Here is a 26857-nt window from a genome sequence, read left to right as displayed (position 1 = left end):
TTATAAATGACAGAAGGACCATCCAGATCTGAGTTCACGAGGCTTAAAAACTGGCAGCTGTGAGGATGAAGTGGTTTCCTTTGACAGTTTACAAGGATCCCACTGAAAATCCACCAAGTGGTCGAGACAGTTCTGGGGCAAAGGCAAGCATGACAAGATCTAATGACCAAGGTGTTTCCCTGTATTGGGGAGGGCCTCAGCCCTCTGGAAGAGGCAAAGTGAAATGACACAGAAGGAAGACTGGGGACATGACCACGGAGGCATCTGGACAAGAAGTGTTTCTCATTTGTTAAATGGAATCGGAGCCATTTTCAGCAAGGACTACAAACAGCTCAGGCTACAAGAAAGCCAAGTTGTAGAAAGGAATCCAGCTACCCTTATCAGGGAGAGATATGGAGAAGGAACAAAAGGCCCCTCCCAGAAGGCAGTGCCTAACCCATACCTTCTGCTTTGCCCTCTCGAATAAAAAAAGACGTCACCCCTGAATGCCAACATGAACGGCACTCCAGACGTCTGCAGTATTTAACAGGGCATTAAACAGCCCACACTGCAGAAACAGACGCTGCATGTGGTTCTGAGGCTCTGAATATGGACGGCACATAGAAAATCTGTTTCTAAACCTCTTCCAGTGAGTTCGTGGTTGACTAAGGCTGCAGTTTCTGTTTTCAGACACAAAACACTCTTGCCCCCTCATTTTCTTCTGTTCTTCTAAAACAGGAAAGAATACAACCTTGCTGTTTCCCAAGGATAAATCTTAGTTCTGGAATTTCTCCTTCAACACTGTGTGCCCCATCACATAGTTTCCTGTTTTCCTTACCAGTCCTAACAAGAGGGTGTGAATATAAAAGAGATTCCTTTTTAGGACACTTAGGGAAACTGTTATGCAGTCGTTTTAAATCTTCCACAGTATAGCTTGAACTACTGGGGGGATTTTTCTAATTTTCTAATTTTTTTCTAATTTATTTGTAACACTGCTTTTGTAAGAAGCATCCAAACACTCTAGACTTCGCTACATTTAATTTTTCAGATCTAGAAGTTAGCTGTTATTTTCCTTCATGTTCAACCAGAATCTCCTCTTTCTGCAGTAGCTCACAGCCTGCTGGTTGTTGAAATGATCATCTTACCAATGCCAGGCTCCAGGGGGATGGTCTTTCTGGACAGCAAACCCTTCCCATTGGCTGTGGGAGGCTCCTGCCGGGCAGAGGGCCTGGGCTGATCCATCCCTTTCTTGATGACCACGAGGGCATCTTTGTGCAGCTGTGCCTGGTGCAGAACCTTCAGGACATTCCCGTGGGCTAAGCCAGCCAATGAGGTGCCGTTGACTGACAGAAGGAAATCCCCTCGGTTCATAGTCCCTTCCTGAGAAGCCGCCCCCTGAGAAAACACCCTGTGGACCTGGGACGAGGAAAGGAAAAGGGAACAAAAACCAGATCCACTTACAATTTCCAGTAAAAGGCAGACAGTAACTAACTGCGTATCTGTAGTAAAGGAACCTTCTTTTTTTTTTTTTTTTTTTATTTTTTTTGAGAGGGAGTCTCGCTCTGTCACCCAGGCTGGAGTACAGTGGTGCAATCTCAGCCTCCCGGGTTCAAGTGATTCTCCTGCCTCAGTCTGCTGAGTAGCTGGGATTATAGGCACACACCACTATGCCAGGTTAATTTTTGTATTGTTAGGAGAGACGGGGTTTCACCATGTTGGCCATGCTGGTCTCAAACTCCTGACCTCAGGTGATCCACTCCGCCTCGACCTCCCAAAGTGCTGGGATTACAGGCGTGAGCCACCGTGCCGGGTCTTGTAGTAAAGGAACTTTCTAAGGTAGACACTTGCTTTATAAAAAAAAACATACATTCAGTGCGGGGGATGGATCACAAATGTCAATGCCAGTGTCTCCACACATTTTTTTTTTAACTCAACTTCTTGTTAGTGTCTGACATGGGCCTGGCATCCAGGAGGCAATGGGAATACGAAGATGAACGAGGCCTGGGCTCATGCAGTGAAGGTGACCCTCTGGATGGTCCTGAAGGATTTTGAATGATGTAAAATTTTGAGTGACTGTTTTTGAGAAAGGAGTAATTGTATAAACACAAGTTTGGCCAGTTGATTCTAATGTTTTCTATTGCTTAAAATATTTAGGTAAATTATAAGGCTATAGCGAATTGTGTTTATAGGGATTGGAAATGGCCTATACATGTCAGCGTTGTGTTAAAAATGCTTGTCTTTTGTCAACGAAAACCTTATGTACTACTTCTCCCACTTCTCCCTTTTTATGTTGGTAGCTGGGAATGAAACCCACAATCTCTGAACCCCTGATTGGAATTTGTGCCCTGACCACATTCTGAGGCTGCTTAAGGGGGGATTTTCCTGAGAGCCTAATGACTTTGTCACTTACCATGATTGATTTTGGCTCCACATCTGTCCCTCCTGCCACACTGAATCCCAGACCTGAGCCTTCTTTTCTATTCAAGACTATGAAGCAAACATCTTCTTTATTCTAGTGAAAACAAACAAAAATTATCCTTTAAGCTGGAGCTGCAAAAAATTAAGAAAGAAAGAAAAACATATCCCCTTGTGCCAAGAGTAGGGAAGCTCTGATGTCAATCCTCTTGGAAGGGCTTTTCACTGCAGACCCTAAAGGTTCTTTGGCTCTCAGCCAGGCGTGGTGGCTCATGCCTGTAATCCCAACACTCTGGGAAGCCAAGGGGGGCAGATCTCTTGAGCCCAACAGTTCGAGACCAGCCTGGGCAATGTGGCAAAACCCTGTCTCTACAAAAATTAGCCAGGTGTGGTGGTGCACACTTGTAGTCCCAGCTACTCAAGAGGCTGAGGTGGGAGGATTAAGCCCGGAAAGGTCACGGCTGCAGTGAGCCATGATCACGCCACTGCACTTCAGCCTGGGTGACAGAGTGAGTGAGACCTTGTCTCAAAAAAAAAAAAATCATAGTACATAATTTGATCACGATGGGAATCCTTTATTCTATAACTCTTTAAGTCTACAATTTAGCAAAGCCAGTCCTGCCAACAGCAGAAAGATAAGCGTCAGTGGCAAGAGGCAGGTAAGAGCATATCAAGGCCATGTTTTCTACATCTCCCTCCCCATCATTGGATTTCAGGTGCAATTAATTAATTGATGCCACAAAATAGCATAGCTAGGCGCAGTGGCTCATGCCTGTAATCCCAGTGCTTTGGAAGGCCAAGGTGGGCGGATCACCTGAGGTCAGGAGCTCGAGACCAGCCTAGTCAACATGGTGAAACCCCGTCCCTAGTCAATATAGTGAAACCCCGTCTCTACTGAAAAATACAAAAATTAGCCGGGCGTGGTGGTGGACACCTGTAATTCCAGCTACTTGGGAGGCTGAGGCAGAAGAATCGCTTGAACCCAGCGGGCAGAGGTTGCAGTGAGTGGAGATCATGCCAGTGCACTCCAGCCTGGGTGATGGAGTGAGGCTTTGTCTCAAAAAACCCCCAAAGTTTACTCAAACCAAAACCTAGACTGTCCTGCCGAACTTTTGGGGGAGTTGGGAGGTCGACTTCATGGGCACCTTCAACCATATGTATGCTCACACATGGATCAATGGGGAGAAAGAGGTTGACTAAGCTTTCCAAACAAAAATGGGAATACAGGACCCAGTAAATGGTCTTTGTCCAGCTTCTGGGAGGTGACGTGTTACTGAAAATAGGAACACTTCTCAGATATTTCAATGTCTTACTGGAGCAAAAAGACAATATTTGAAAATGAGACCCTCCTAGGCCAGGTGTGATGGCTCACGCCTGTAATCCCAGCACTTTGGGAGGCCGAGGCGGGCAGATCACAGGGTCAGGAGATGGAGACCATCCTGGCTAACACGGTGAAACCCCGTCTCTACTAAAAATACAAAAAAATTAGCTGGGCGTGGTGGCGGGCGCCTGTAGTCCCACCTACTCGGGAGGCTGAGGCAGGAGAATGTGTGAACCCAGGAGGTGGAGCTTGCAGTGAGCCGAGATGATGCCACTGCACTCCAGCCTGGGCAACAAGGCGAGACTCCATCTCAAGAGAAAAAAAAAAAAAAAAAGAAAATGAGGCCCTCCTGCATTCCAGGACAAGTTAAATCACAAAAATTTAAATATATTCACATTTTTTTCCAGTGGTGTTTAAGGACACAGATATGCTAGAAGCTGATTGTTGGGCCAAATTTTGCCTCTGAGAGCCTCAGCACAGTCTCAGGGTGGCCACATCAACCATCAAGAGCTCTCCAAGGTTTGGGTGTGTTGAAGTCAGGAGGCCAGGGTTTGTTTTCAGCCTTGAAGCTTCGAATCTCTCACAGCACTGCCAAGGACACAGAAAATAGTTTTGTGCAGTTCTATTTTTAGTACCTGCAAACCATACTCATTGGAAAAAGCAAGGCAGGAAACTTCTAGACTGAGGATGGCAGAGTAAGGATAGCCCTGCTCAACGCTCCTCTCTGAAGACAGTGAGAAAATAAAGGGAAAAGAACGCCGTGTTCTGATAAACAGGAATGATCTTCAAACCAAACCACAACCCTGCCTCGTGTTGAGCGTGAGTAGTAGGGGGTGAGGAAAGCCCTAGAATAAGCCTCCCTCGGGCAGCACTGTGGCATGCTGGCCATACTGCTTTGTTTGAGGTCCCTGAAGGTGTACATCTTGCTTGTGGTTGGCTGGACAGTCTGGTCTTCTCCTCTGACATTTCATCTAACACTAAAATGTCTGGGGCAAAGGGGGCCTGGCAATGTGTGACCCCACCTGTGCCCCCTTGACTGGTGGTCTCAGAGTGAGACTTTCACACATGAAATCCTTCCTTATTGTAATAACAAGTGGGAGGAGGAAGAGAGATGAGGGGCTATTCCCTTTTACTGAAAGCGGAAGTGCTTAGCATCTCAAGACATTTTGTTTTTCTTTCAGAGACAGAGTCTTGCTCTGTCACCCAGGCTGGAGTGCGCTGGCACGATCATAGCTCACTGAGCCTCAAACTACTGGACCCAAGTGATTCTCCTGCTTCAGATTCCCATGTAGGTAGGACTACAGGCATATACCACCACGCCTGGCTAATTTTTTAAATTTAATCTTTTTTTTTTTTTTTTTTTGAGAGATGAGGAGGTCTCACTATGTTGATGAGGCTGGTCTCGAACTCCTGGCCTCAAATGATCCTCCTGTCAAGGCATTTCTTAACTGCACAGACCCAAACCAGTGGCTGAGAATCAGAAGGGTGGAACCTGAAGGGACTGGTCTCCTCTATTCCAACCTCTCTCCTCACATCCTGGCTAACTCCGTACTAGGTGCCAAGGCTGGTCGTTGGCTGAGAAACCACATAGCCCCTCTATATTTGAATTTCTGGAACAGCATTCTTAGATGAGTTCAGTGACCCAGGTATACTACCACTAAAGAAACATTCATATTTATTTCTCTAAATAGAAAATATTCATTCATTAGGGTTCAAATCTCTACGTATAGCCCCAAGAAACTGATCTTCAGATTAGTATCCTAGATGTGAATCTATGGTTTCTTCTGTCAATGTTTATTGTCACAACTGATTTACTGAAAGATTTTATTTGTAATTCCTTGTACTCCAGGGTTCAGATGCTCTTCTACAGGTGATGTTTGAACAACACGGGCTCAAACTGTACAGGTCCGCTCACACTCGGGGTTTCTTCTGCCTCTTTATCCTTGAGACAGCAAGACCAACCCCTCCCTCCTTTTCAGCCTACTCAGTGTGAAGATGACAAGGATGAAGCCCTTTATGATGAGTCACTTCCACTTAATGAATAGTAAATACACTTTTTCTTATGACTTTTTTTTTTTTTTTAATTGAGATGAAGTCTTGCTCTGTTACCCAGGCTGGAATGCAGTGGTGCAATCTTAGCTCATGTCAACCTCTGCCTCCCAAGTTCAAGCAATCCTCTCACCTCAGCCTCCTGAGTAGCTGAGACTACAGGCACCCACCATCATGCCCAGCTAATTTTTGTATTTTTAGTAGAGACAGGGTTTCACCATATTGGCCAGGCTGGTCTTGAACTCCTGACCTCAAGTGATCTGCCCGCCTTGGCCTCCCAAAGTTCTGAGATTACAGGTGTAAGCCACTGCACCTGGCCTCTTAGGATTTTCTTAATAACGTTCTATTATCTCTAACTTACGTTGTTGTAAGAAGACAGTATATAATACATATAACCGACAAAACTTGTGTTAATTGACTGTTTATGTTATCAGTAAGGTTTCCGGTCAACAGTAGGTTGTTAGTAGTTAAGTTTTTGGGGGAGTTAAAAGTTATATGCGGATTTTCCACTGCATGAAGGTCAGTGCCCCAACCCTCGTGTTGTTCAAGGGTCCACCGTGTTTCAGGGCAAGGACAGGACTACACCAATGTAACTCTTCTCTTACCAGCAGGTGGCTCCCTTGACTAGTTTATGTCCACAGTTAGGTGGCGAGAGGTACCTGAGGTCATTCTGCAATATTTCCGAGATGACTAGCTCTGCTTTGAGGACTCTCTGCAAACTCCACACGTAGGAGTTGGGAGGATGGTAACTAGTTGCTACTTGGGGGATGCAAACAGCGGTGACACCCATCTGGCACCTGAACAGTCAAGACAAGGTCTAGCTTCTGAAGCTGGCTAGCAGCACGTGAGGCCAAAGTCAGACTGAGCTGTGAAACTCGCAATCCAAGGCAGTCCTCCCTCTCCAGGACGCGGGGCGGGCTCTCCTCGGCTGTCTGGGCGGGCGGCACATACCTGGGCACTCACGTGGCCGCAATTCATGTTCCTGAGCTTTCTGTGTTTCACTCACCTCTGATTGTGCTTTCGCTTCCTGAATGAGAGTTAGGATGGTAGATTTCGACCCCACTGACGATAAAACAGACTGTAATCTTTGCTGGTCCCCCGCTGAGACTAGAAGTTGATCCAAACTAAATAACATAAATATATTTGAAGAACATTAAAGAAAAAAGCAATTTCTTCATTTTATAAGAATGCATTTAAAATGATCTCCTTTCTACTATACTGCAGGTATTTTCTGCTCTCTTTTGGTCACAACTTCCATTCCAAGCTAATGGAAGAATAAATCCTGAGTGCTGAACAGAAATGTCATTCACTGCCAATGGCAAGGGGAACTGCTATGAATTCAGAGATCCCCTCAAGAAGTTATGGGACCAATGCTGGAGCTTAACAGGACACTTCTGACATATTTTAAAATATTCAATACATAGGTTCAAGTGAAATATTTTTATTTTTATTGTTTTTGAGATGGAGTCTAGCTCTGTCACCCAGGCTGGAGTGCAGTGGCACAATCTCAGCTCACTGCAACCTCTACCTCCTGGGTTCAAGCTATTCTCGTGCCTCAGCCTCCCGAGTAGCTGGGATTACAGGCACCCGCCACCAGGCCTGGCTAATTTTTTAGTTTTAGTAGAGATAGGGTTTCACCATACTGGCCAGGCTGGTCTTGAACTCCTGACCTCAAGTGATCTGCCTGCCTTGGTCTCCCAAAGTGCTGGGATTATAGGCCTGAGCCACTGGGCCTGGCTTTTTTTTTTTTTTTTTTTTTTTTGAAATTGAGTCTTATTCTGTTGCTCAGGCTTGAGTGCAGTGACGCGATCTCAGCTCACTGCAACATCAGCCTCCCGGGTTCAAGTGATTCTCCTGCCTCAGCCTCGCAAGTAGCTGGGATTACAGGCGCCTGCCACCATCCCCAGCTAATTTTTGTATTTTTAGTAGAGATGGGGTTTCACCATGTTGGCCAGGCTGGTCTCGAACTCCTCACCTTAAGTGATCCGCCCGGCTCAGCCTCCTAAAGTGCTGGGATTACAGGCGTGAGCCACCACGTCTGGCCTCAAGTGAAATACTTTAAAAATATGTTAGAAATTCTCCATTTAACTCCAGCCACCTCCAAAGGTCTAAATTCCCCCCGGTATTAGAGGGGCTGCGCTCTCTCTTCCCCTGCACGCCCCTCTCATGTTGCGTTTGCTTAAGTGCCATGTCCTCTAGAAGCCTCTCCTCAGAGCAACACTTTGGTAAACATGTTTCCCTGCAGGCACTTTTATTTTTCCAGCAGTGATATTAAAAACCAAGGGGGCTAAAATGTAATGTGGTATCCTGGATCCTGGAACAGAAAAACGATATTAGCAGAATTTATTCAGCAAAATCTGAATGAAGTCTGTAGTTAATGGTATTGTTCCAACATTAATTTCTTTCTTTTGACGAATGGACCGTGGTTATGAGAGATGTGAACACTAAGAAGAGTGGGTAAGAAGTAAGTGGAAGCTGGGTGCAGTGGCTCACGCCTATAATCTCAGCACTTTGGGAGGCCGAGGCAGACGGATCACGAGGTTAGGAGTTTGAGACCAGCCTGACCAACATGGTGAAACCCTGTCTCTATTAAAAATACAAAAATTAGCCAGGCGTGGTGGTGCATGCCTGTAATCCCAGCTACTCAGGAGGCTGAGGCAGGAGAATCGCTTGCACCCGGGAGGCAGAGGTTGCAGTGAGCCGAGACCACACCACTGCACTCCAACCTGGGCGATGGAGCGAGACTCCATCTCCAAAAAAAAAAAGTAAGTGGGAACTCTGCATTATCTTTGCAACTTTTCTATAAATCTAAAACTATTCCAAAATGAAACAAGTTTATCTGAAATAAAAGTGGGGGGCAGATACTTACTTAACTGACCAGCTTCTTCTAAAAGGCAGATCCTGGGCAGCCTCACCCATATCACTGGCTGAACTGGGTGTCTCAGCAGCACTGGTTTTAGGGCCACTTCCTCCTGGACAGGCCCTGTTCCCGCCCTTCTCGGGACACGAAACGCCTCCAGCAGGAGGGCCGGGTGACCTCCTGGGGGTGATCTCCAGCTCAGTTTTGAAGAGCACGGCGCTTGGCCCTGCTGAGTAATCCTCGCTGCAGAGCTTGTCAAGGTCAGGCATGCTCAAGGCTCTCAGCTCCTGCAGCTTGGAGCGGGACACGGGCGAGGGCTGCGTGTGGCGTACCGAGGACTTGTTCCTCTTAATAGGAGAAGCCGGGGTCATCGTTGGGGTGGGAATTCCCAAAGGACCAAGTGATTTCTTTAGTTCCGAATCAGAGCCCTTGCTACTGGTCTCTGGTGGGTTCTGCCGAGAGATGGTCAGTGTCATGCTTGAGGGAGACTTGGCCATCTGGGGGAGGAGGGTGCCGGCTTCACTTTGGTTTTCGCTGCAGGAACTCAAGCTGCGTCTCAACAACCTTGCTGCTGCGTCACCTGGGTGGCCCAGGCTCCCGGAAACAATGCTGCCGGAAGACCGCCTCCCAATGGGAGGCTTGGAGCTCACCGACAAAAATGGGGAAGCCCCGGACTTGGCTACAGGCCGGTCAGCATTGGCCAGGTTCTCAAAAGACTTGATCCGCTGCTTCACAGAGAAAAATGAGGTAGATTCATGGGGCCAGTTCTGCTCATAGCAGTAGTGTCGTCTGGTGACTTTGATTTTGTCTGTGACTAAGCAGCTCGTCTCCTGGACTGAAATGATATCCCCTTCATCTGTGGCTGGAAGATTCCTCGATGTTTCCAGCAGCGGCTTTACACTATATATGCCCTGTCCGTTAGCCAGGCTGGGAAGACCACCTCTGGATGCCTTTGCCTCGGGGACAACACTGCTTGTCACAGGGACCTGGCTGTCCCGAGGAGAGCGACCCAGGCTGTGTGGGGGGTGACCCTCCCGCCCAAAATGGCTTGAGAACTGGGCTGGCATGGAGTAGGTCCTGGTCGCTGGCCTTGGGGTGAAGTAGAGATGGTCCTCCCCTGAGGGGCCCCCTGGAATGCTGTTTCTGGGCACCCCTAGGGAGTCTGACATCAGGCTTGATTTTCCCTGGGAGGAATCGGCCTTTCTAATGGGTGTTTGAGAGGAGGAGGAGGAGGAGGAGGCGGCCAGTTTCGCCATGCTGAATGATCGTGACATTTCCTGCTCTGTCTGGGAGGCACGAGACGGGAGTGAGGATGGATGACTTGTGGATGATTCTGCGACCTGGCGATAGAGCCTGATTTCACTCTTCTCCTGACAGTTGCCCTGGGCCAAGCACCCTCCCCGTCTGTCGCTTTCAGCTGGCTTGTTACCACATACGGTCTCTGACACTGTTTCAGCAGAAATCTCCACGATTTTCAGCTGGTTTGTTCTTTCGAGGCGATCGCTGGCCATTATGTTGCCTCCTTTTTCGCCAGTCGGCCTGGGTTGGGCTGTGTCTGCTGCGGAGTCCACGTGACTGGCCAGGCGCGGCTCGCTCTGTCTGTTCCCTGCCACGGACATGCCGTTCCTAGATGCTGCGGGACTCACCGGCCCAGAGTCAGCACGGGGCGCCCTGCCCTCTGCTCTAGACTTAGGAGATTTAGGGGTGGCTGGGCAACCTCTGTCGGGTTCAGAGAGGACAGCCACGTGGAATCTGCTCCACACGCCTTGCTCAGGAAGAGGCTTGGGAGAGGTCAGGGGCGAGACGAATGTCCTGATGCTCGTGTCAGACACTGAGGGTTTCAGTGGCCCAGAGGTGGCAAGAGGTGGCTTGCTTTCCAGCACACAGTGGGGGGACCTGGGGGCAGCTGTGATGTTTCTGTCAGGGTCCTCGTGGTCAGCTACATGGAGCCGCTGGGACACCGCCTTAGAAAGTGTTTTGTGGGAGGTCTGGGGTGAGATCAAGGGTTTCCTGTGGTCCGTCCCCCCAGCCTTCACAGCATTTGCAGCAGGGGCCTCAGAGTTGACTTTGGCCTTGCCCTTGAGGCTGAGCCTCTTCAGCTTCGGACCACACTTTGGCTTCTGACCATTAGTCAGAAGCATTTCTGCCGGACTCTTCTTAGACAGGTCCTTATTTTCCAGGTTTGTTTTCAGCTGAGGAGGGCTATGAGGCACAGCAACGCCCTTTTTTTGGCTTGAACTCACCATCTGAATCTTGGAGTCGGGACTTCTGGCAGGCATCAGAGGTTGTTCCTTCTCGGTTTTGCTCTTCAAATGTGTGCCTTGGTTATGTTTATTTATTTCTTTAAACCAGGCCATGATGGGCCTCCTAGCGATCATTTTTGGTTTCTGTAGCAAGTCATCCAGGTCTTGACTTTCAGAGATGTGGAGGTTTTCCAAAACAGATTCTCCATTCTTAGGGACATCCACACTGAAGGAGGACAGACTGGCAGCTGCATTAATGCTTGTTCCGTATTGATTCAGGGTTTCATCATCTAGCAGGTCATGTTCCAAGCCATTTACCATGTTGGGGGAGCTGAGAATGATGGGCGGACTGTGAAAATGCCTGGCTACTTTAGACAGCTGACTGTTTTCCATGGCTGAGCTAGCGCTGGTGACTTCTGTGGTTTCTTCTGCACACGAGGGCCTGTGATTCTGTGAAGTGCTTATGTCCACATGAGTTTCATGCTCCTGAGAACTCATCTCCAAGAGTGATGATGACTGGGAAGAGTCTGGGCCTGAAGTGTATGAGCCTGGCAAGCAGGCGGCCTTCTCACGGGGACTGGCCACCGACTCTCTTGGAGTGCTGTATTTTAATGACAGAACTTTGGCTGAGGCAGGACAGATGGCCCCCTGGGTGGGAAGATGAGCAGGACTCGAGGGTGGATTGGGGCAGCCACGTGTGGAACAAATCTCAATCTGTTCCTCTTCTGACTCCGAAGGATCTTCCTTGTGCAAAGACACACGGGAACGAGGAGGGGACCAGCCGTCCCTGGCGGAAGCTCGTGGGGCTTCGGTGAGTGACTCAGGGTCAGAAGAATCCTCAGCATCGCCATACATGGATGACAGAGACGGCTCTGTGCTGTCACCCAGGCCTGATAGGGAGGTGCTGTCTTCATGAAAACTGCTAAAATTTCTAGAGTAGTTGCTCAGAAAGTTTTTGTTCACAGTAAAATGTTTGTCGGGATTAATTGAATCTAAAACCGAAGGCTGGGAGGCCCACTGTGGGTGAGGGGGGGCACCAGCAACCCAGGCCCTCCTCGGGGAGGAGGTCTGGCCCCCCGGGACTGGTTCGGCATGGCAGGAGCTCCCACCTCCAGCCCCGGCTGGTGGGCGGCCCTGAGCACTGCCCTCCTGACAGCCACTGTCACCCGTCTGGGAAGACGGAGACCTCGCTGGAGAAGCATCCAACTCCTTGATGAAGCTGTCAATGTCTGTCACAGGGCTCTCTCTACTGCCCCCCGGGCAGCAGTGCCCCGAGACACGGCCACATGCTTCTTTGGTGGTGTCAGCGGATGGCAGCATGGAGAGGCTGGCCTGCGGTGCCCTTGAGGACACAGAATCTGCTCCCTCCAGCAGGGAAGGCTCCTGGGAGCTTTCAGATGCATGGATTCCTGTCATTTCCAGAGCCTTACTGTGGTTACCTGGAGCTCCCTGTCTCTGCTCTTGGGATGTGAGGGGGTCTCCTGGCAGGACAGCACCAGCTGGTGTCATTCCCTCTGCCCCAGGTCCTGCTCCCCTGAGGGCAGCTGCCCTCCTGATATTGTGGGGTGTGCTGGTTTCCGATGCTGATCGAGTCTTGCTGTAGTCAGGGGGAGCCGCTGCTTTCTCCCCCGGGGAGTGACTGCCCTCATGGGGGAGCCTGACTGGAGACCTGGCCTTGCACTTGGCGACCCTGGGTGATGCAGGCTGGCTGGGATTCTCCGGCCGACTGACTTGCCCTGTGTCTACAGAGGTCTTGCTGGGGTCAGGATGAGCGGCCCCCTTCTTCCCTGGGGAAGAGATGAGGTCTGAGGAGCTGTCCAGTTCTATGTGGAGAATGTAAACAGAAGGTACATACACAGGAGAGGTTGTAGGGGAGATAAAAGGGAAAATATGAGAAAGCAGCCCCTCAATTATTAAAAACTGGAAAATTATAAACAATCTCAAATATTTTTTTCTTTTTCAGAAAGCCGGGTGTGGTGGTGCATGCCTGTAATCCCAGCACTTTGGGAGGCTGAGGCGGGTGGATCACCTGAGGTCAGAAGCTTGAGACCAGCCTGGCTAAAATGGTGAAACCCCATCTCTACTAAAAAAACAAAAAGAAAACAAAAAAAACAAACAAAAAAATTAGCTGGGCATGGTGGTGTGTGCCTGTAATCCCAGCTACTTGGGAGGCTGAGGCAGGAGAATCGCTTGAACCCGGGAGGCGGAGGTTGCAGTGAGCCGAGAACATGCCATTGCACTGCAGCCTGGGCAAAAAGAGTGACACTCTGTCTCAGAAAAAAAAAAAAAAAAAAAAAAAAAAAAAAGGCATTCTGTGACCTAAAGGAGGCCCTTCTTGTCTTTCTGGTTTTCTCTCTAAAATTATAGAGTACCCACATCTAACAAATACCACCCTGCTTTAGATGCTCTAAGAGAACTCAGATTAGCCGGCAGAAGAAACATTTGCGTCTGCCCATTTTTCTCTTTTTTGGTATTTCTATGATGGCGGATGTTCCTACCACAAAGAAATGATACATTTGATGTGATGGATACACTAATTACCCTGATTTAATCATTGCACACTTGGGTCTCTTTATGCCAGTCACTCTGATGGCACAGCCGCAGGCGTCAGGCTCTTGTTCTATTTGGTTCCCTACTCCTGCATAGATGCAGCAGGGCCCTCGTGGCCCTCTCAGTCCCAGCATCTGGCCAGTGGTGTGTGGGTTTGGCTCACACTGGGGGATGTGAATGATGTACTTCAGTGTAAAACAGTCCAAGTGCCGAGCTCAAGCGGCTTCCTTTTTAGTGCAGGGGCTGAGGCTAACTAGGGAAAACATACAGAATACGAAAGCTGGGATACAGGTCTACACCGAGCTCTGGCTGTCTTGACGAATTCAGAGGAGTGGGAGAGTGAGAAGCCAGATTATCCCGGGAAGCCTTGACAGAGGAGGTGGGGACATGAATGGGGCTGACAAGGGGAGTCTGGCCAGAGACTGAGGAAGAGGAAGGTGAGGAAGACAATGGAAGAGTACCATTAAAATGTCCATACTACCCAAAGTCATCTATAGATTCGGTACAATTCCTACCAAAATTCCAATGACATTTTTTACAGAAATAGAAAAAAAAAAAAAAACAGTTGTAAAATGTGCATGGAACCACAAAGGACTCTGAATAGCCAAGGCAGTTTGAGTTAAAAAACAAAACAAAACAACAACAATAACAATAAAAACAGGGCTGGGCATGGTGGCTCACACCTGTAATCCCAGCACTTTGGGAGGCCGAGGCAGGTGGATCACCTGAGGTCAAGAGTTCGAGACCAGCCTGGCCAACATGGTGAAATTCCCGTCTCTACTAAAAATACAAAAATTAGCCGAGCGTGGTGGCACATGCCTGTAATCCCAGCTACTTGTGAGGCTCAGGCAGGAGAATCGCTTGAACCTGGGAGACGGAGTTGCAGTGAGCCAAGATCGTGCCATTGTATTCCAGCATGAGCAACAGAGCAAGACTCTGTCTCAAAAAACAAAAAAATAAGGTATTGCATTTATTGAAATAGCTAGAAGAGAGAATTTGGGATGTTCCTACCACAAAGACATGATACATTTGATGTGATGGATATGCTAATTACCCTGATTTAATCATTGCACAATGTATACATGTATTGAAGTACCACTTTGTGCTCCATAAGTATGTACAATTATGTGTCAAATTAAAAAAAAAAAAAAAAGGCGGCTGGGCGCAGTGGATCACACCTGTAATCCCAGCACTTTGGGAGGCCAAGGCAGGCGGATCACTTGAGGTCAAGAGTTCAAGACCAGCTTGGCCAACGTGGTGAAACCCTATCTCTACGAAAAATACAAAACTTAGCCAGGCATGGTGGCGCGCACCTGTAATCCCAGCTACTTGGGAGGCTGAAGCACGAGAATCGCTTGAACCCAGGAGGTAGAGGGCAGTGAGCTGAGATTGCACCACTGCCTTCGAGCCTGGGCAACAGAGCAAGACTCCGTCTCAAAAAAAAATAAAAGGCAACAGAATGAAAGCAGAGAAGCAAGAAAGAGCCTGAAATCTTGGAGGTGGCAGGGCAAGGGGATGTGTGCCAGTGGACAGTGGGAAGTCATCTAGGAGGTGGGTTCCAACAGCCACTCACTCCTGAAAGTGCCTGTTTATAAGGCCCTGCATAGTCTTGGGCTAATCTTCCACCTCAGACACACAGCATCTTGCAACAGGGAAAAAAATCTGGCATCAAAAAGAACAAAGCTATTTTCTTAGGAACTATGGGTCTGAGGTTGGAGTGAAAAATGAAGTTCCATGAAAGCTCTTGGTTTGAGAATTAAGTCAAACCAACTCTTCCCCAAATATTATGTTCGTTCCACAGCTCTCACATAAAATCATCTTAATTGCATTTTTTAACCTCCTGACCCTGCTATGTGAATAATTAAGAACTAATTATGAGGACTCAGCACTGTGCTAAGAGGTTTTCCAATAATAAGGAGTTAACACTGTGCTGAGTTTTGCATACATTTAATTTTCCTCCTAACACTGAGGTATGTCCTGTGACCATCTGCATTGGAAGAATGACAGAGAAACAGCATGGTTAAGCGATGTGTCTGAGGTCAGAGTTCACAGGTGGCAGAGCCAGCGGTCGCCCCAGGAAGCTGGCTCCACAGCCCATGGTACTGCCTAAACCCTGACTATGTGGCCTCTGCATGGAGAGTGCTTGGCAATAACAAGGTTGGATTGTCGAGATCCACATGGAGACCGTACTAGCTTTCCAGGCCCACTGTGGAAGGCCAGGGGCCTGTCAAGACTCAAAGCCATGTGCTCTTCTCCTTCTCTGCTCAACCCTTTTTGAACTTCCCCTTAAGCATAATGTTCCTGCTTCTGGTGACAGCAAATATGGGCGGTAGTGCGGGTGATGGGGGGGAGTAGCAATGACACAAAAGGAAGGGATTTAAAGTCTGTTTTTAAATTTCATATTCAGGCCATTGGCGGTGGCTCATGCCTGTAATCCCAGCACTTTGGGACGCTGAGGCAGGCAGATCACTTGAGGTCAGGAGTTCGAAAACAGCCTGGCCAACATGGTGAAATCCCATCTCTACTAAAAATACAAAAATTAGCTGGGTGTGGTGGCGCACTTCTGTAATCCCAGCTGCTCGGGAGGCTGAGGCAGGAGAACTGCCTGAACCTGGGAGGCGGAGGTTGCAGTGAGCCGAGATCAAGCCACTGTACTCCATCCAGCCTGAGCCACAGAGCAAGAATCCGTCTCAAAAATAAATAAATTTCATATTCGCTCACTGAATAAACCTAAACAGGCAATTCATGTTAGCAATTTGACCTTATTGCAAAGTCTGTGACTTAAAAGGTCTTCATTTGAGGGAGATGAGGTTACACTGAGGCGGCCTTTGGTTGTCACCTTTCAAGACAAACTTTTCTCTGGAAACCTTCGAAATGCCCAATCATGGGAGGAAGGATGACTTGTTACAGCACATCCATGGGGTGGAAGGCCCAGCAGCCTCTCCAAGTGATGTCGGGTGTAGAAGGGCCTGCAGGATACCAGTGTGGTTTCCTAGATAGGCTGTGGGTGTGCTGACACCAGAGTTGTCAGTGCAAGGGACAGCCTGCTAGGTCAGGCCCATAGGCTGAGGAGCAGTCTTACTGATGCCAGCAGGCTGCTCAAATATTATTTTGCGTGGATGTATGAGGTTTATAAAAAGGTTGTTAGGTACTGGTGACTACCACAGTGGGGTGTTTTTTTTTTTTGGCAAAAAGACAAAAAAAGCACAGGACTACATATTTATTCACACCCATATATGCACAAGACTCAAATGATACAGACCAAAATATTAACAGAGGTTTTTCTCTTGGGCTTAGGTGATTTTTATGCTATCTTTCAAAACTTCCCTCTCAATTGTAATTTCTTAAGTTTCTAGAATAAACATGTATCCCGTTCATAACAGAGTTAAACATTTAGTGACAAACAAGGGGCCTGGATTCCCCACACTGCTTCAGTTTCTCACAACAGCTTTGACAGCTTTTCCAACAGCTACCACCTCCTCTCGTTCTGGTTTCCAAGAGCCACCCTTTAACAGACAGAGTCAATGGCTGCCAGAAAGCTAAATGGCTCTAAAATCAGACCTCACAATCAACACATCTTGGTCGGCCATTTGTTCCTGTGTTTCTAAAGTTTCTAAAACTTTCTTAGGAAAATCATGTGTGTAGGTATACATACACACATATATATACACAGACGTATCTTATTGAATGTGTATTACATACTAGGCAGATACATACACACATATATGTTTCTCTTAGGAAAATCACATACACACACATAATATAACTTATTCAACATATTAGGTACTAGATTGTGTTCCAAATGCTACACATGAAAATGTCATTGATTGTTCCTCAACAACCCCATGAGGTGTGTAACTTAGGCCAACAGTGACTAATCCAAGGTCCCTTCCCTGGTCAAATGTTGGGGCTCAGATCTGAGCCCTGGCAGCCTGCGTATGCACCTGTGTGCTTAACCACCGTGCGGTGTACGGGTCATTTTGGAATATTAAGGAGGATTTTTTTTTTAATGATAAGGTATTCCTTCTTTGATCACTTATGCATTTTTGGATATTTCAGTTTTTAAAAAGATATGTTTTGGCTAGGCGCAGCAGCTTATGCCTGTAATCCCAGCACTTTGGGAGGCTGAGGTGGGCGGATCACTTGAGGTCAGGAGTTCAAGACCAGCCTGGCCAACATAGTGAATCCCCATCTCTACTAAAAACACAAAAATTGGCCGAGCGTGGTGGTGGGCGCCTGCAATCCAAGCTACTCAGGAGGCTGAGGCAGGAGAATCGCTTGAACCCTGGAGGCAGAAGTTGCAGTGAGCCAAGATCGCGCCACTGCACTCCAGCCTGGGTGACAGAGGGAGACTCTGTCTCAAAAAAAAAAAAAAAACAAAGATATGCCAGGCACGGTGGCTCACGCCTGTAATCCCAGCACTTTGGGAGGCTGAGGTGGGCGGATCACGAGGTCAGGAGATTGAGACCATCCTAACACAGTGAAACCCCATCTCTACTAAAAATACAAAAAAATTAGCTGGGCGTGGTGGTGGACGCCTGTAGTCCCAGCTACTCGGGAGGCTGAGGCAAGAGAATGGCGTGAACCTGGGAGGCAGAGCGTGCAGTGAGCCGAGATCGCGCCACTGCACTCCAGCCTGGGCAGCAGAGCAAGACTCCGCCACAAAACAAAACAAAACAAAGATATGTTTTAAAGAACATCCTTCTTACATACTGGAAAGCAGCTATTTGTAATAACACTGGAAGAAGAACTGCTACCAGCACTCAAGTACTCAGCAGGACCAACTGGTCACAGGTAGCCTTTTCATTGGGAAGGAGAGAGAAATATCTAAACAAAAGGAGACAGAAGCTCTAAAATCTTTTAGAGATCAGGTAATCGAGTATTTCAGATACACCCCAAAAGCCCTTGAGGGTGCCAGTGTGTCATTGCAACTCGATCAATCCTGACGAGGACCCTTAAAGAATTAAATGGTAAGTAATATATTATGTTTCGACATGTTAATTAAATATAGCACATATATCATTGCCTGTTAAATATAATCAATTCCTGGTCTGGCATTCCTGGCTGCTCCGTGGGTGTAACGGACACACAGCTGCACCTTTCTCAAGGCTCATTATCTGTGGGAAATCCAGAGAGGGCGAGGCAGAAAAGCATCCAAACATCTCACCCGCTGGGGTCAGTAGTCACAGAGGTGCACAGAGCTCCAGGGAGCACGGGGCTGGGAGATGAAATTCTCTCTACACTATAACACAAGAGAACTTGACATGCAGAAACCCACTTACTTAAGGTACAAACCTGCAGTATTTTTTTTTTTTTTTAAAGTTCTGGGATACATGTGCAGGATGTGCAGGTTTGTTACACAGGGAAATGTGTGCCATGGTGGTTTGCTGCACCTATCAACCCGTGACCTAGGTATTAAGCCCCGCATGCATTAGCTATTGATCCTGATGCTCTCCCTCCCCCCACCACCCCATCCGCAACAGGCTCCAGTGTGTGTTGTTTCCCTCCCTGTGTCCATGTGTTCTGATTGTTCAGCTCCTACTTATAAGTAAGAACATGTGGTGTTTGGTTTTCTGTTTCTGTGTTAGTTTGCTGAGGATAATGGCTTCCAGCTCCATTCTTGTCCCTGCAAAGGACACGATCTCATTCCTTTTTATGACTGCATAGTATTCCATAGTGTATATGTACCACATTTTCTATCACTGATGAAAACCTCAGTATTGACAAAAACTGGCCTACCTAGAATAAGAAATTCCTCAGTGGCAAGAAAGGAAAGAATGTTCTGCATGAGGTTGCAAATAGGAAATGTTGGTTTAGTGAAAAAAAACCAACCCTTTGCTGTCCCTCTTCTATTCCAAAGCAAATCTGGATTCTAAGAAAACTTCCAGAGGACCATTATGTAGAACATGCACTCTTAAAATGTATGCAGATGCTGGCCTCAAATGAAGCCTTACTTTGAAAGGTGACATTGAAGGCTGCCTCAATGTAACTTCATCTCCCTCAAATAGAACCCCCCCCCCTTTTTTTGAGATGGAGTCTCGCTCTGTCGCCCAGGCTGGAGTGCAGTGGCGTGATCTCAGCTCACTGCAAGCTCCACCTCCCGGGTTCACACCATTCTCCTGCCTCAGCTTCCTGAGTAGTCGGGACTACAGGTGTCCACCACCACGCCTGGCTAATTTTTTGTATTTTTAGTAGAGATAGGGTTTCACTGTGTTAGCCAGGATGGTCTCGATCTCCTGACTTTGTGATCCGTCCGCCTCGGCCTCCCAAAGTGCTGAGATTACAGGCGTGAGCCACTGCGCCCAGCCAAATAGAACCCTTTTTAACACTCTTTGCAGTAAAGTCAAATTGCTAACAAAAAAATGCCTGTGTTTGTCCAGCAAGTGAATGTGAACCCGAAAGACAAACCAGAAACCACAGTAACAGCCTCATCACTAACAAAGGAACAAAGAGCCTCAGATCACAGAACAGAGACATCAGGGGCTTGTATTTTTTCTGTGAGTAGCCATCAGGGTATGGGATAGATATTCTGGGGTTTCACTTTTTTTTCTTTTTTTTTTTTGAGACGGAGTCTCGCTCTTTTTGCCCAGGCTGGAGTGCAATGGCTTGATCTTGGCCCACTGCAACCTCCGCCTCCTGGGTTTAAATGATTCTCCTGCCTCAGCCTCCCAAGTAGCTGGGATTACAGGCGCCCGCCAACATGCCCAGCTAATTTTGTTTTGTATTTTTAGTAGAGACTGGGTTTCACCATGTTGGCCAGGCTGGTCTCGAACTCTTGACCTCGGGGGATCCACCTGCCTCAGCCTCCCAAAGTGCTGGGATTACAGGTGTGAGCCACCACGCCCGGCCCACATCTTTATTTTGTAGGACAGCCCTAAAAAGTAAGGCTATCTTTTTTCTGTCTACCACCGTAGTTTGCTAACCAATCAGAAGGCAGACGCTGAGACAGTAACAACCAGCCGACAGCTGCAGAGGACTGCCGGGACTCCCACAGAGCTCAACAAGTGGGATCACAGTCATCACCAGCCACTGAGAAGAGTGTCCCCTACCCACAGAGGGCAAGTTTAGAATCCAATTTTTTTTTTTTTTTTTTTTTTTTTGAGACAGAGTCTCACTCTGTCCCCCAGGCTGGAGTGCAATGGCACAATCTCAGCTCACTGCAACCTCTGCCTCCTGGGTTCAAGCAATTCTCTTGTCTCAGCCTCCTGAGTAGCTAGGATTACAGGCATGCGCCACCACACCCGATTTTTTTTATGTTTAGTAGAGGCGAGGTTTCACTATGTTGGCCAGGCTGGTCTTGAACTCCTGACCTCAAGTGATCCGCCCACCTTGGCATCCCAAAGTGCTGGGATTACAACAGGCATGATGAGCCACCGCGCCCCACCAGAATCCAAATTTTCAATAAAGGTCTCCACTAACAAGGAAGCAAAGTCACTTAATTCAGTTGATTTTTAAAAATCATGTTTTACAATATTATTTTGTTCAACTACTAGATGATGGGTAGCCAAATTTTACACGCACACACACACCCCCCCACACACACACACTTTTTTTCTTTTTTCCCCAGAGATTGGGTCTAGTTCTGTCACCCAGGCTGGAGTGTAGTGGCGTGATCATAGCTCACTGCAGTCTCAAACTCCTAGGTTCAAGTAACCCTCCTGTCTTAGCCTCCCAAGTACAGCCACATGCCACCACATCTAACTAATTGCTTTTTTTTTTTTTTTAATGTTGAGACACAGTTTCGCTGTATAGCCCAGGCTGGAGTGTAATGGCATGATCTCGGCTCACTGCAACCTCCACCTCCTGGGTTCAAGCAATTCTACTGCCTCAGCCTCCTGAGTAGCTGGTATTATAAGCGTGCTCCACCATGCCCAGCTAATTTTTTTGTCTTTTTAGTAGAGACGGGGTTTCACTATGTTGGCCAGGCTGGTCTTGAACTCCTGACCTCGTGATCTACTTGCCTCAGCTTCCCAAAGTGCTGGGATTACAGGCGTGAGCCACCGCACCTGGCACCTAAATAAATACTGAGATGATTTCTGCCTCCACGATGTTACTTAATCTCTCATCAACACTTATGTGTGGTTTTTCAGTATCATTTCACTTGTCCTTTGTGGAGGTTTTTGTTGCCATTTCTCAGTGCATTTGATTTCACATAGAGTGCTGAGATTTTGACGGGTGGGAAGTCCTTTTGATTCATCTTATGTCTTGTTGGTGTCACAAAAGGGTAAAAAGGGTCAACTGACTGAAAATGGATGTATTCAACATGGCATGAAAACGATGAGTTTCGGCACAATGATACAGTAAAGGTGCTAAATGCAGGCAGTATTTAAATGTTAATTTGTGTAAAAGATTTTTCTCCTTAAAAATATCAATTTCCTTTCTTTCTTTCTTTTTTTTTTTGAAGGAGTCTTGCTCTTGTTGCCCAGGCTGGAGTGCAATGGCGCCACCTTGGCTCACTGCAACCTCCGCCTACTGAGTTCAAGCGATTCTCCTGCCTCAGCCTCCCAAGTAGCTGGGATTACAGGTGCGCGCCACCATGCCCAGCTAATTTTTGTATTTTTAGTAGAGATGGGGTTTCACCATGTTGGGCAGGCTGGTCTCAAACTCCTGACCTCAAGTGGTCCGCCCACCTCGGCCTCCCAGAGTGCTGGGATTATAGGTGTAAGCCACTGCGCCCAGCCTGTATAATGCTTTTATTAGGGTATCTCCCCACCTACTTTAAGATTAACAAATGGGAAAACAATCTTACCAGTCATGGGTTGTTGCCCCAGCTCTGGTGCAGCTTTGGGCAGGTTCTCTGTGAGGTGGCTGGCATAAGCCACTGCGCCCGGCCTGTGTAATGCTTTTATTAGGGTATCTCCCCACCTACTTTAAGATTAATAAATGGGAAAATAATCTTACCAGTCATGGGTTGTTGCCCCAGCTCTGGTGCAGCTTTGGGCAGGTTCTCTGGGAGGTGGCTGGCATCCAGATGGGACAGAGCACTGGCTAGTTCACAGTTGGTAGAGACACAAGCATCTCCAGTGGTCAGCTTTCTCAGAGATTCCTGGCACAATGACAACCACAAGCCACTTGAAATAGCTTTCAGGCTTTCTGCACCGTAAGATGAGATCATATATAGAGAGCAGAGCTAGTTTAGGAAAAGGCAAAGGAGCCCTGGACTAGGAGCCAAATTGTGGGTTTAAGATCTGCTAGGAATTAAATGGTCTTATCATTCTTCCCCAAACCTCCATTTTTTCAACTCTAAAATGGGGATAAAACATTCCCAGTCTTACTCATAGAGCTTAAAAGAAGACAATTAAATGAGAACAGTTATAAAAACAGCACATATAAGGCTAGACAGATGTAAGGTATTGTTATTATATTGCATAGAGATATCCAAGACTATAACACTAACTCCTTAGTGAGGGAATGAACGAATCTGAATAAACGAAATTGACATTTCATATTTCAAGACTTCACTTTGGCTAAGTGTCCATTACTTTCTCTTCTTCTACCTAACATTCAATGCAGTGAAATTCTAAAACTAACAGTTAAATCAGATTCATGTGAAATGTATCCATTGTGAGTCACAAAGTGGCCCAAAGGTGGCAGCAGAGCACAGAGGTGAAAGGGGTAATGTGTCTTTCAGCAGCTTTGTTAAGAAATCTTTTCATAAAATGTCAGTTACCAGCTGAGGGAAAGGTAGATAGGGTTTAACTCAGTTAATTTTCTATTTATTAGTAACACAAATGTAACATAAAAACAGTAGAGGAGTTTCAGAACTAGACAGGTGGTGGGTCATATTGCATTGTGAATGTACTAAGTGCCATTGAATTGTACATTTCAAAATGGTTAATTTCATGTTATATGAATTTCACTTCAATTTAAATCAAGTAGTAAATAAAAAACAGAATATAACTCATTTACCAAAAGAGGAAGGTTTTTTCTTCCAATATTTGAGGATATATACTTTATAGCAATCCATTCTATTTTCTTTCTCAGATATAAATAAAATCAAATTTTGTAACTAAAATTTTTATGAGAAAAATTAGTCTTGTACAAGTTTCAAATGCTGCTCAAAAGTCATTCTGAGAGTATTAATTTAGAATAACAAAAACTCTTATTTTAATAGATATAAATTATTATGAATAAAAATCCTAATTTGCCTTTATACAGTTATCCAAAACTTGTGATAATTTTTTTTGAGACCGAGTCTTGCTCTGTTGCCCAGGCTGGAGTACAGTGGCACGATCTCAACTCACTGCAACCTCCACCTCCCGAGTTCAAGCGATTGTCCTGCCTCAGACTCCTGAGTAGCTGGGATTACAGGTGCACACCACCACACCTGAGTGATTTTTGTATTTTTAGTAGAGACGGGGTTTTGCCGTGTTGGCCAGGCTGATCTCAAATTCCTGACCTCAGGTGATCCACCCGTCTCAGCATCCCAAAGTGCTGGGATTACAGGCGTGAGCCACTGTGCCCGGCCGATGCTTTTTAAAAGAAGAAATTTACCCGATGGCCAAACATTGTATTTTAAAACACAGGTAGTGGTTGGAGGTAAAATATGACATTTGAGGAGAAGGAAAAAAGATGTGCATTTCTATTAAAACAAAAATAAGGTTAAAAAAACGACTTTTGCCTGGTATAGTTTTTATGACTTAGCATTTTCCAGGTCTATTGACATATATGTTTATATAAACCACTTGAACACACATCTGTAATAATATGGCTTTATAAGTCATCTCAGATTCTTTGTTCAGCGAGAGAGAGAGAGAAGTTATTTATGTTAAGGAGATTATAAACAACATTGATTTCTCGTACTGTCTCCTTGATAAAGTAGAGGTATATTGGACATTTTTAAAAATGAACAATTTGATAATTCTAACATACTCCTAACCAAGTAGTAACATAACCAATATTAACTTGCATTTAATGTGGTGCATTATCAATTTCTAAGTGAATGCATTCCTGTTATTCCATATGATACCACAGCATGGTTATGAGTGGCTATAATTATATATAACCAATGTAGAAATTTGGAAAAATGTAAGGATCACTCATAACCTTATCAGCTGGAGAGAATCACTGTTAACATATATTTGATGGTCCCTCCAGCTCTGTGAGATGACCAAGGCAGAGAGCGCCAGCCCAGAGAACTAAGCTCAGAAATGTTTAATAACTTGCCCAAGTTGTAACTCGACCAGTGCCAACTAGTCAGCGGTGGAGCTCATGCCAGGCCCATAGTTTTACTTTCCCTGCGCCACACTGCCTTTCCATCATCAGCCATAGGCGCTGTGCACAGGTAAGACAGAGATTCTATAGTATCTTCTGGCCAAATTATCTCATGACTAACAACTGCTGATACATTAATAAGCTCCCTAGGCTGGGTGCGGTGGCTCACGCTTGTAATCCCAGCACTTTAGGAGGCCGAGGCAGGTGGATCACCTGAGGCCAGGAGTTCGAGACCAGCCTGACCAATATGGTGAAACCCTGTCTCTACTAAAAAATACAAAAATTAGCCAGGCATGGTGGTGTGCGCCTGTAGTCCCAGCTCCTCAGGAGGCTGAGACAGGACAATCACTTGAACCTGGGAGGCGGAGGCTGCAGTGAGCTGAGATTGCACCACTGCACTCCAGCCTGGGTGACAGAGCGAAACTCCATCTCCAAAAAAAAAAAAAGGCTCCCAAGCAGTCCAGGTATTTAAGTGACTGACTCTGTTGAAAGATAATTCTCCAGCCATCATCCTTTCCCACTGGCAGCTTACCCATGCTTTACAACAGAAGACTCCATCTTCACTCACACATATTCATGCACTTCCATTCCAAGTAACTAAGAGAAAGTCAGTTACCTTCTCCACAGCTCCACCTGGCTGAAAGCCAGCGACAGTCACTTTGACAGAAGTGGCTTGGACTCTCGAGTCCAGATCGCATGGATCATTGGTTCTGCCAGTCAGGTTCACTGTCTGTGAGCCACTGGGCTTGGCCTCAGCCTCGGATCTCTTGCAGTGGGGGCTGACCCTGGCCACTGGTCTGTGCCTGGAGCCCAGGCCTTCATTTTTCTGCTGGGGGGAACTGGGGCTCCCAGTGTTTGTCGGACTCTGGGTGTCTGTATGGACTGTGTATTCCAATTTGGGTGCGCTACTTGATCCTGACAGTTCCTTCTTCCACCAGCTTCCAGGGCTCCCCTTGGGGGCCTCTGCAGAGTCCGTGAGGTTGGCTGCTTGGGAAGCAGCATCCACCATGCACTCTGGGATTCTCTCCTCTAAGTCCACTGACCTACCAAGAAGAGGTGCCGAGATGGCCTTGCTCACCAGTGTTTTCCGGGGTCGTTCCTCTTGGCTGTGGACGTCCATGCCCTTGGAAGACGAAATTAAGACACGCCTCGGGTCATCCTCTGACAGAGGCCTGATGGGACCCCGGAGGGCCCCTGGCAGTGAAATGCAGTCCCCTTCTCCATCAAACTCTTCCTCATCACTGGCATCGTAGCAGCCTACCTTCCTCTGGCGGACGAGAGGGTTTCGGAGGGCCTGTGGGCTTCCGGGGAGACTGGCTTGTCTGGCAACCGTCACCTGCTTGTGGAAGAGCCCAGAGGCCCGATGGCTCCCAAGAGTCACGAGGCTGTTGGCTCTGGGTTTTCCAGGCTCCTTGTGAGCTGCCAGAGGTGGGGACAGAAAAGTCAAGTGAAATTGAGCTTCCCGCTTGGCCCTGTCTTATCATCTGACCCCATCATTACACATAAGCATTTCCACATTCACTAACACCAGACACACAGCCTCAGCCACTGGACACAAGGCCTAGGCAACATGGCTTCCTGGAGGCTATATGGAGTAGATAGGCAGGCTGTCTTTCTCTTTTCCCTACTGTCCTACCCCCACCCCCCTTTCTTAAACCCCAACCTCTGGATTAATTCAAACGTGTGCTGTTGGAAGACAGAAACTTAATTCTTCCACCTCCATGATTATCTAACACATTGTTAGGGTTTAACCTAAATGCTGCTGAGAATTCCTCCATAGAAGGATGCCCGGGGACTGATGACATGTCCCACACACCTGGGCTGCCTTCTTGACCCCTTGAGGTCCTTCTTTCATCTGCAGAAAGGGCGGCTTGATTGACAGGCACATGAGCGCTTGCAGCCTGAACTGTCCTATGTCTCAAAGATACTCTAGAACAATGCCAACCTGAATCTGCAATGACTTTTATATCCTGTTAAAACGTAGTGAAAAATTACACATTTGCACCTTAAAATGTTTCTGTAAGAACAGAGCAAGCTCATCAATAGCTCCAAATGAGTCAGAGTGGTCGTCGCCTGCTTCTCATAAAACAAGGGGATTTTCTTCTTCAGATGTTAGAAATTAAGAGGAAACCTCACCAGCAGAAAGAAGTCTGAGAAATCGGTATGGATCGTATCAGATTATCATCTCATATTATCTCGAATTGATGTATCAATGAGATTTTAAAA

The 26857-nt window shown here is 47.0% G+C and overlaps 1 protein-coding gene across 2 annotated transcripts in view; it reads right to left on the bottom strand.

The window, feature by feature from the left end:
- The window catches only part of PDZD2 (PDZ domain containing 2), a 468191-nt gene that overhangs the window by 11155 nt on the left and 430179 nt on the right, over positions 1-26857 (bottom strand). For both annotated transcript variants that reach the window (XM_024246854.2, XM_054555451.2), the window contains 6 exons: positions 25248-26050; positions 22319-22463; positions 8634-12690; positions 6771-6888; positions 2390-2491; positions 1125-1395 (listed from right to left, as the gene is read on the bottom strand). In XM_024246854.2, the coding sequence (XP_024102622.2) occupies positions 1125-1395; positions 2390-2491; positions 6771-6888; positions 8634-12690; positions 22319-22463; positions 25248-26050 (5496 nt within the window). The remainder of the gene's footprint in view (positions 1-1124; positions 1396-2389; positions 2492-6770; positions 6889-8633; positions 12691-22318; positions 22464-25247; positions 26051-26857) is intronic.

The sequence above is a fragment of the Pongo abelii genome, chromosome 4 (genome assembly GCF_028885655.2).
Source record: "Pongo abelii isolate AG06213 chromosome 4, NHGRI_mPonAbe1-v2.0_pri, whole genome shotgun sequence".
Classification (NCBI taxonomy): Eukaryota; Metazoa; Chordata; class Mammalia; order Primates; family Hominidae; genus Pongo; species Pongo abelii.
This window is presented reverse-complemented; position numbering and strand designations above follow the sequence as displayed.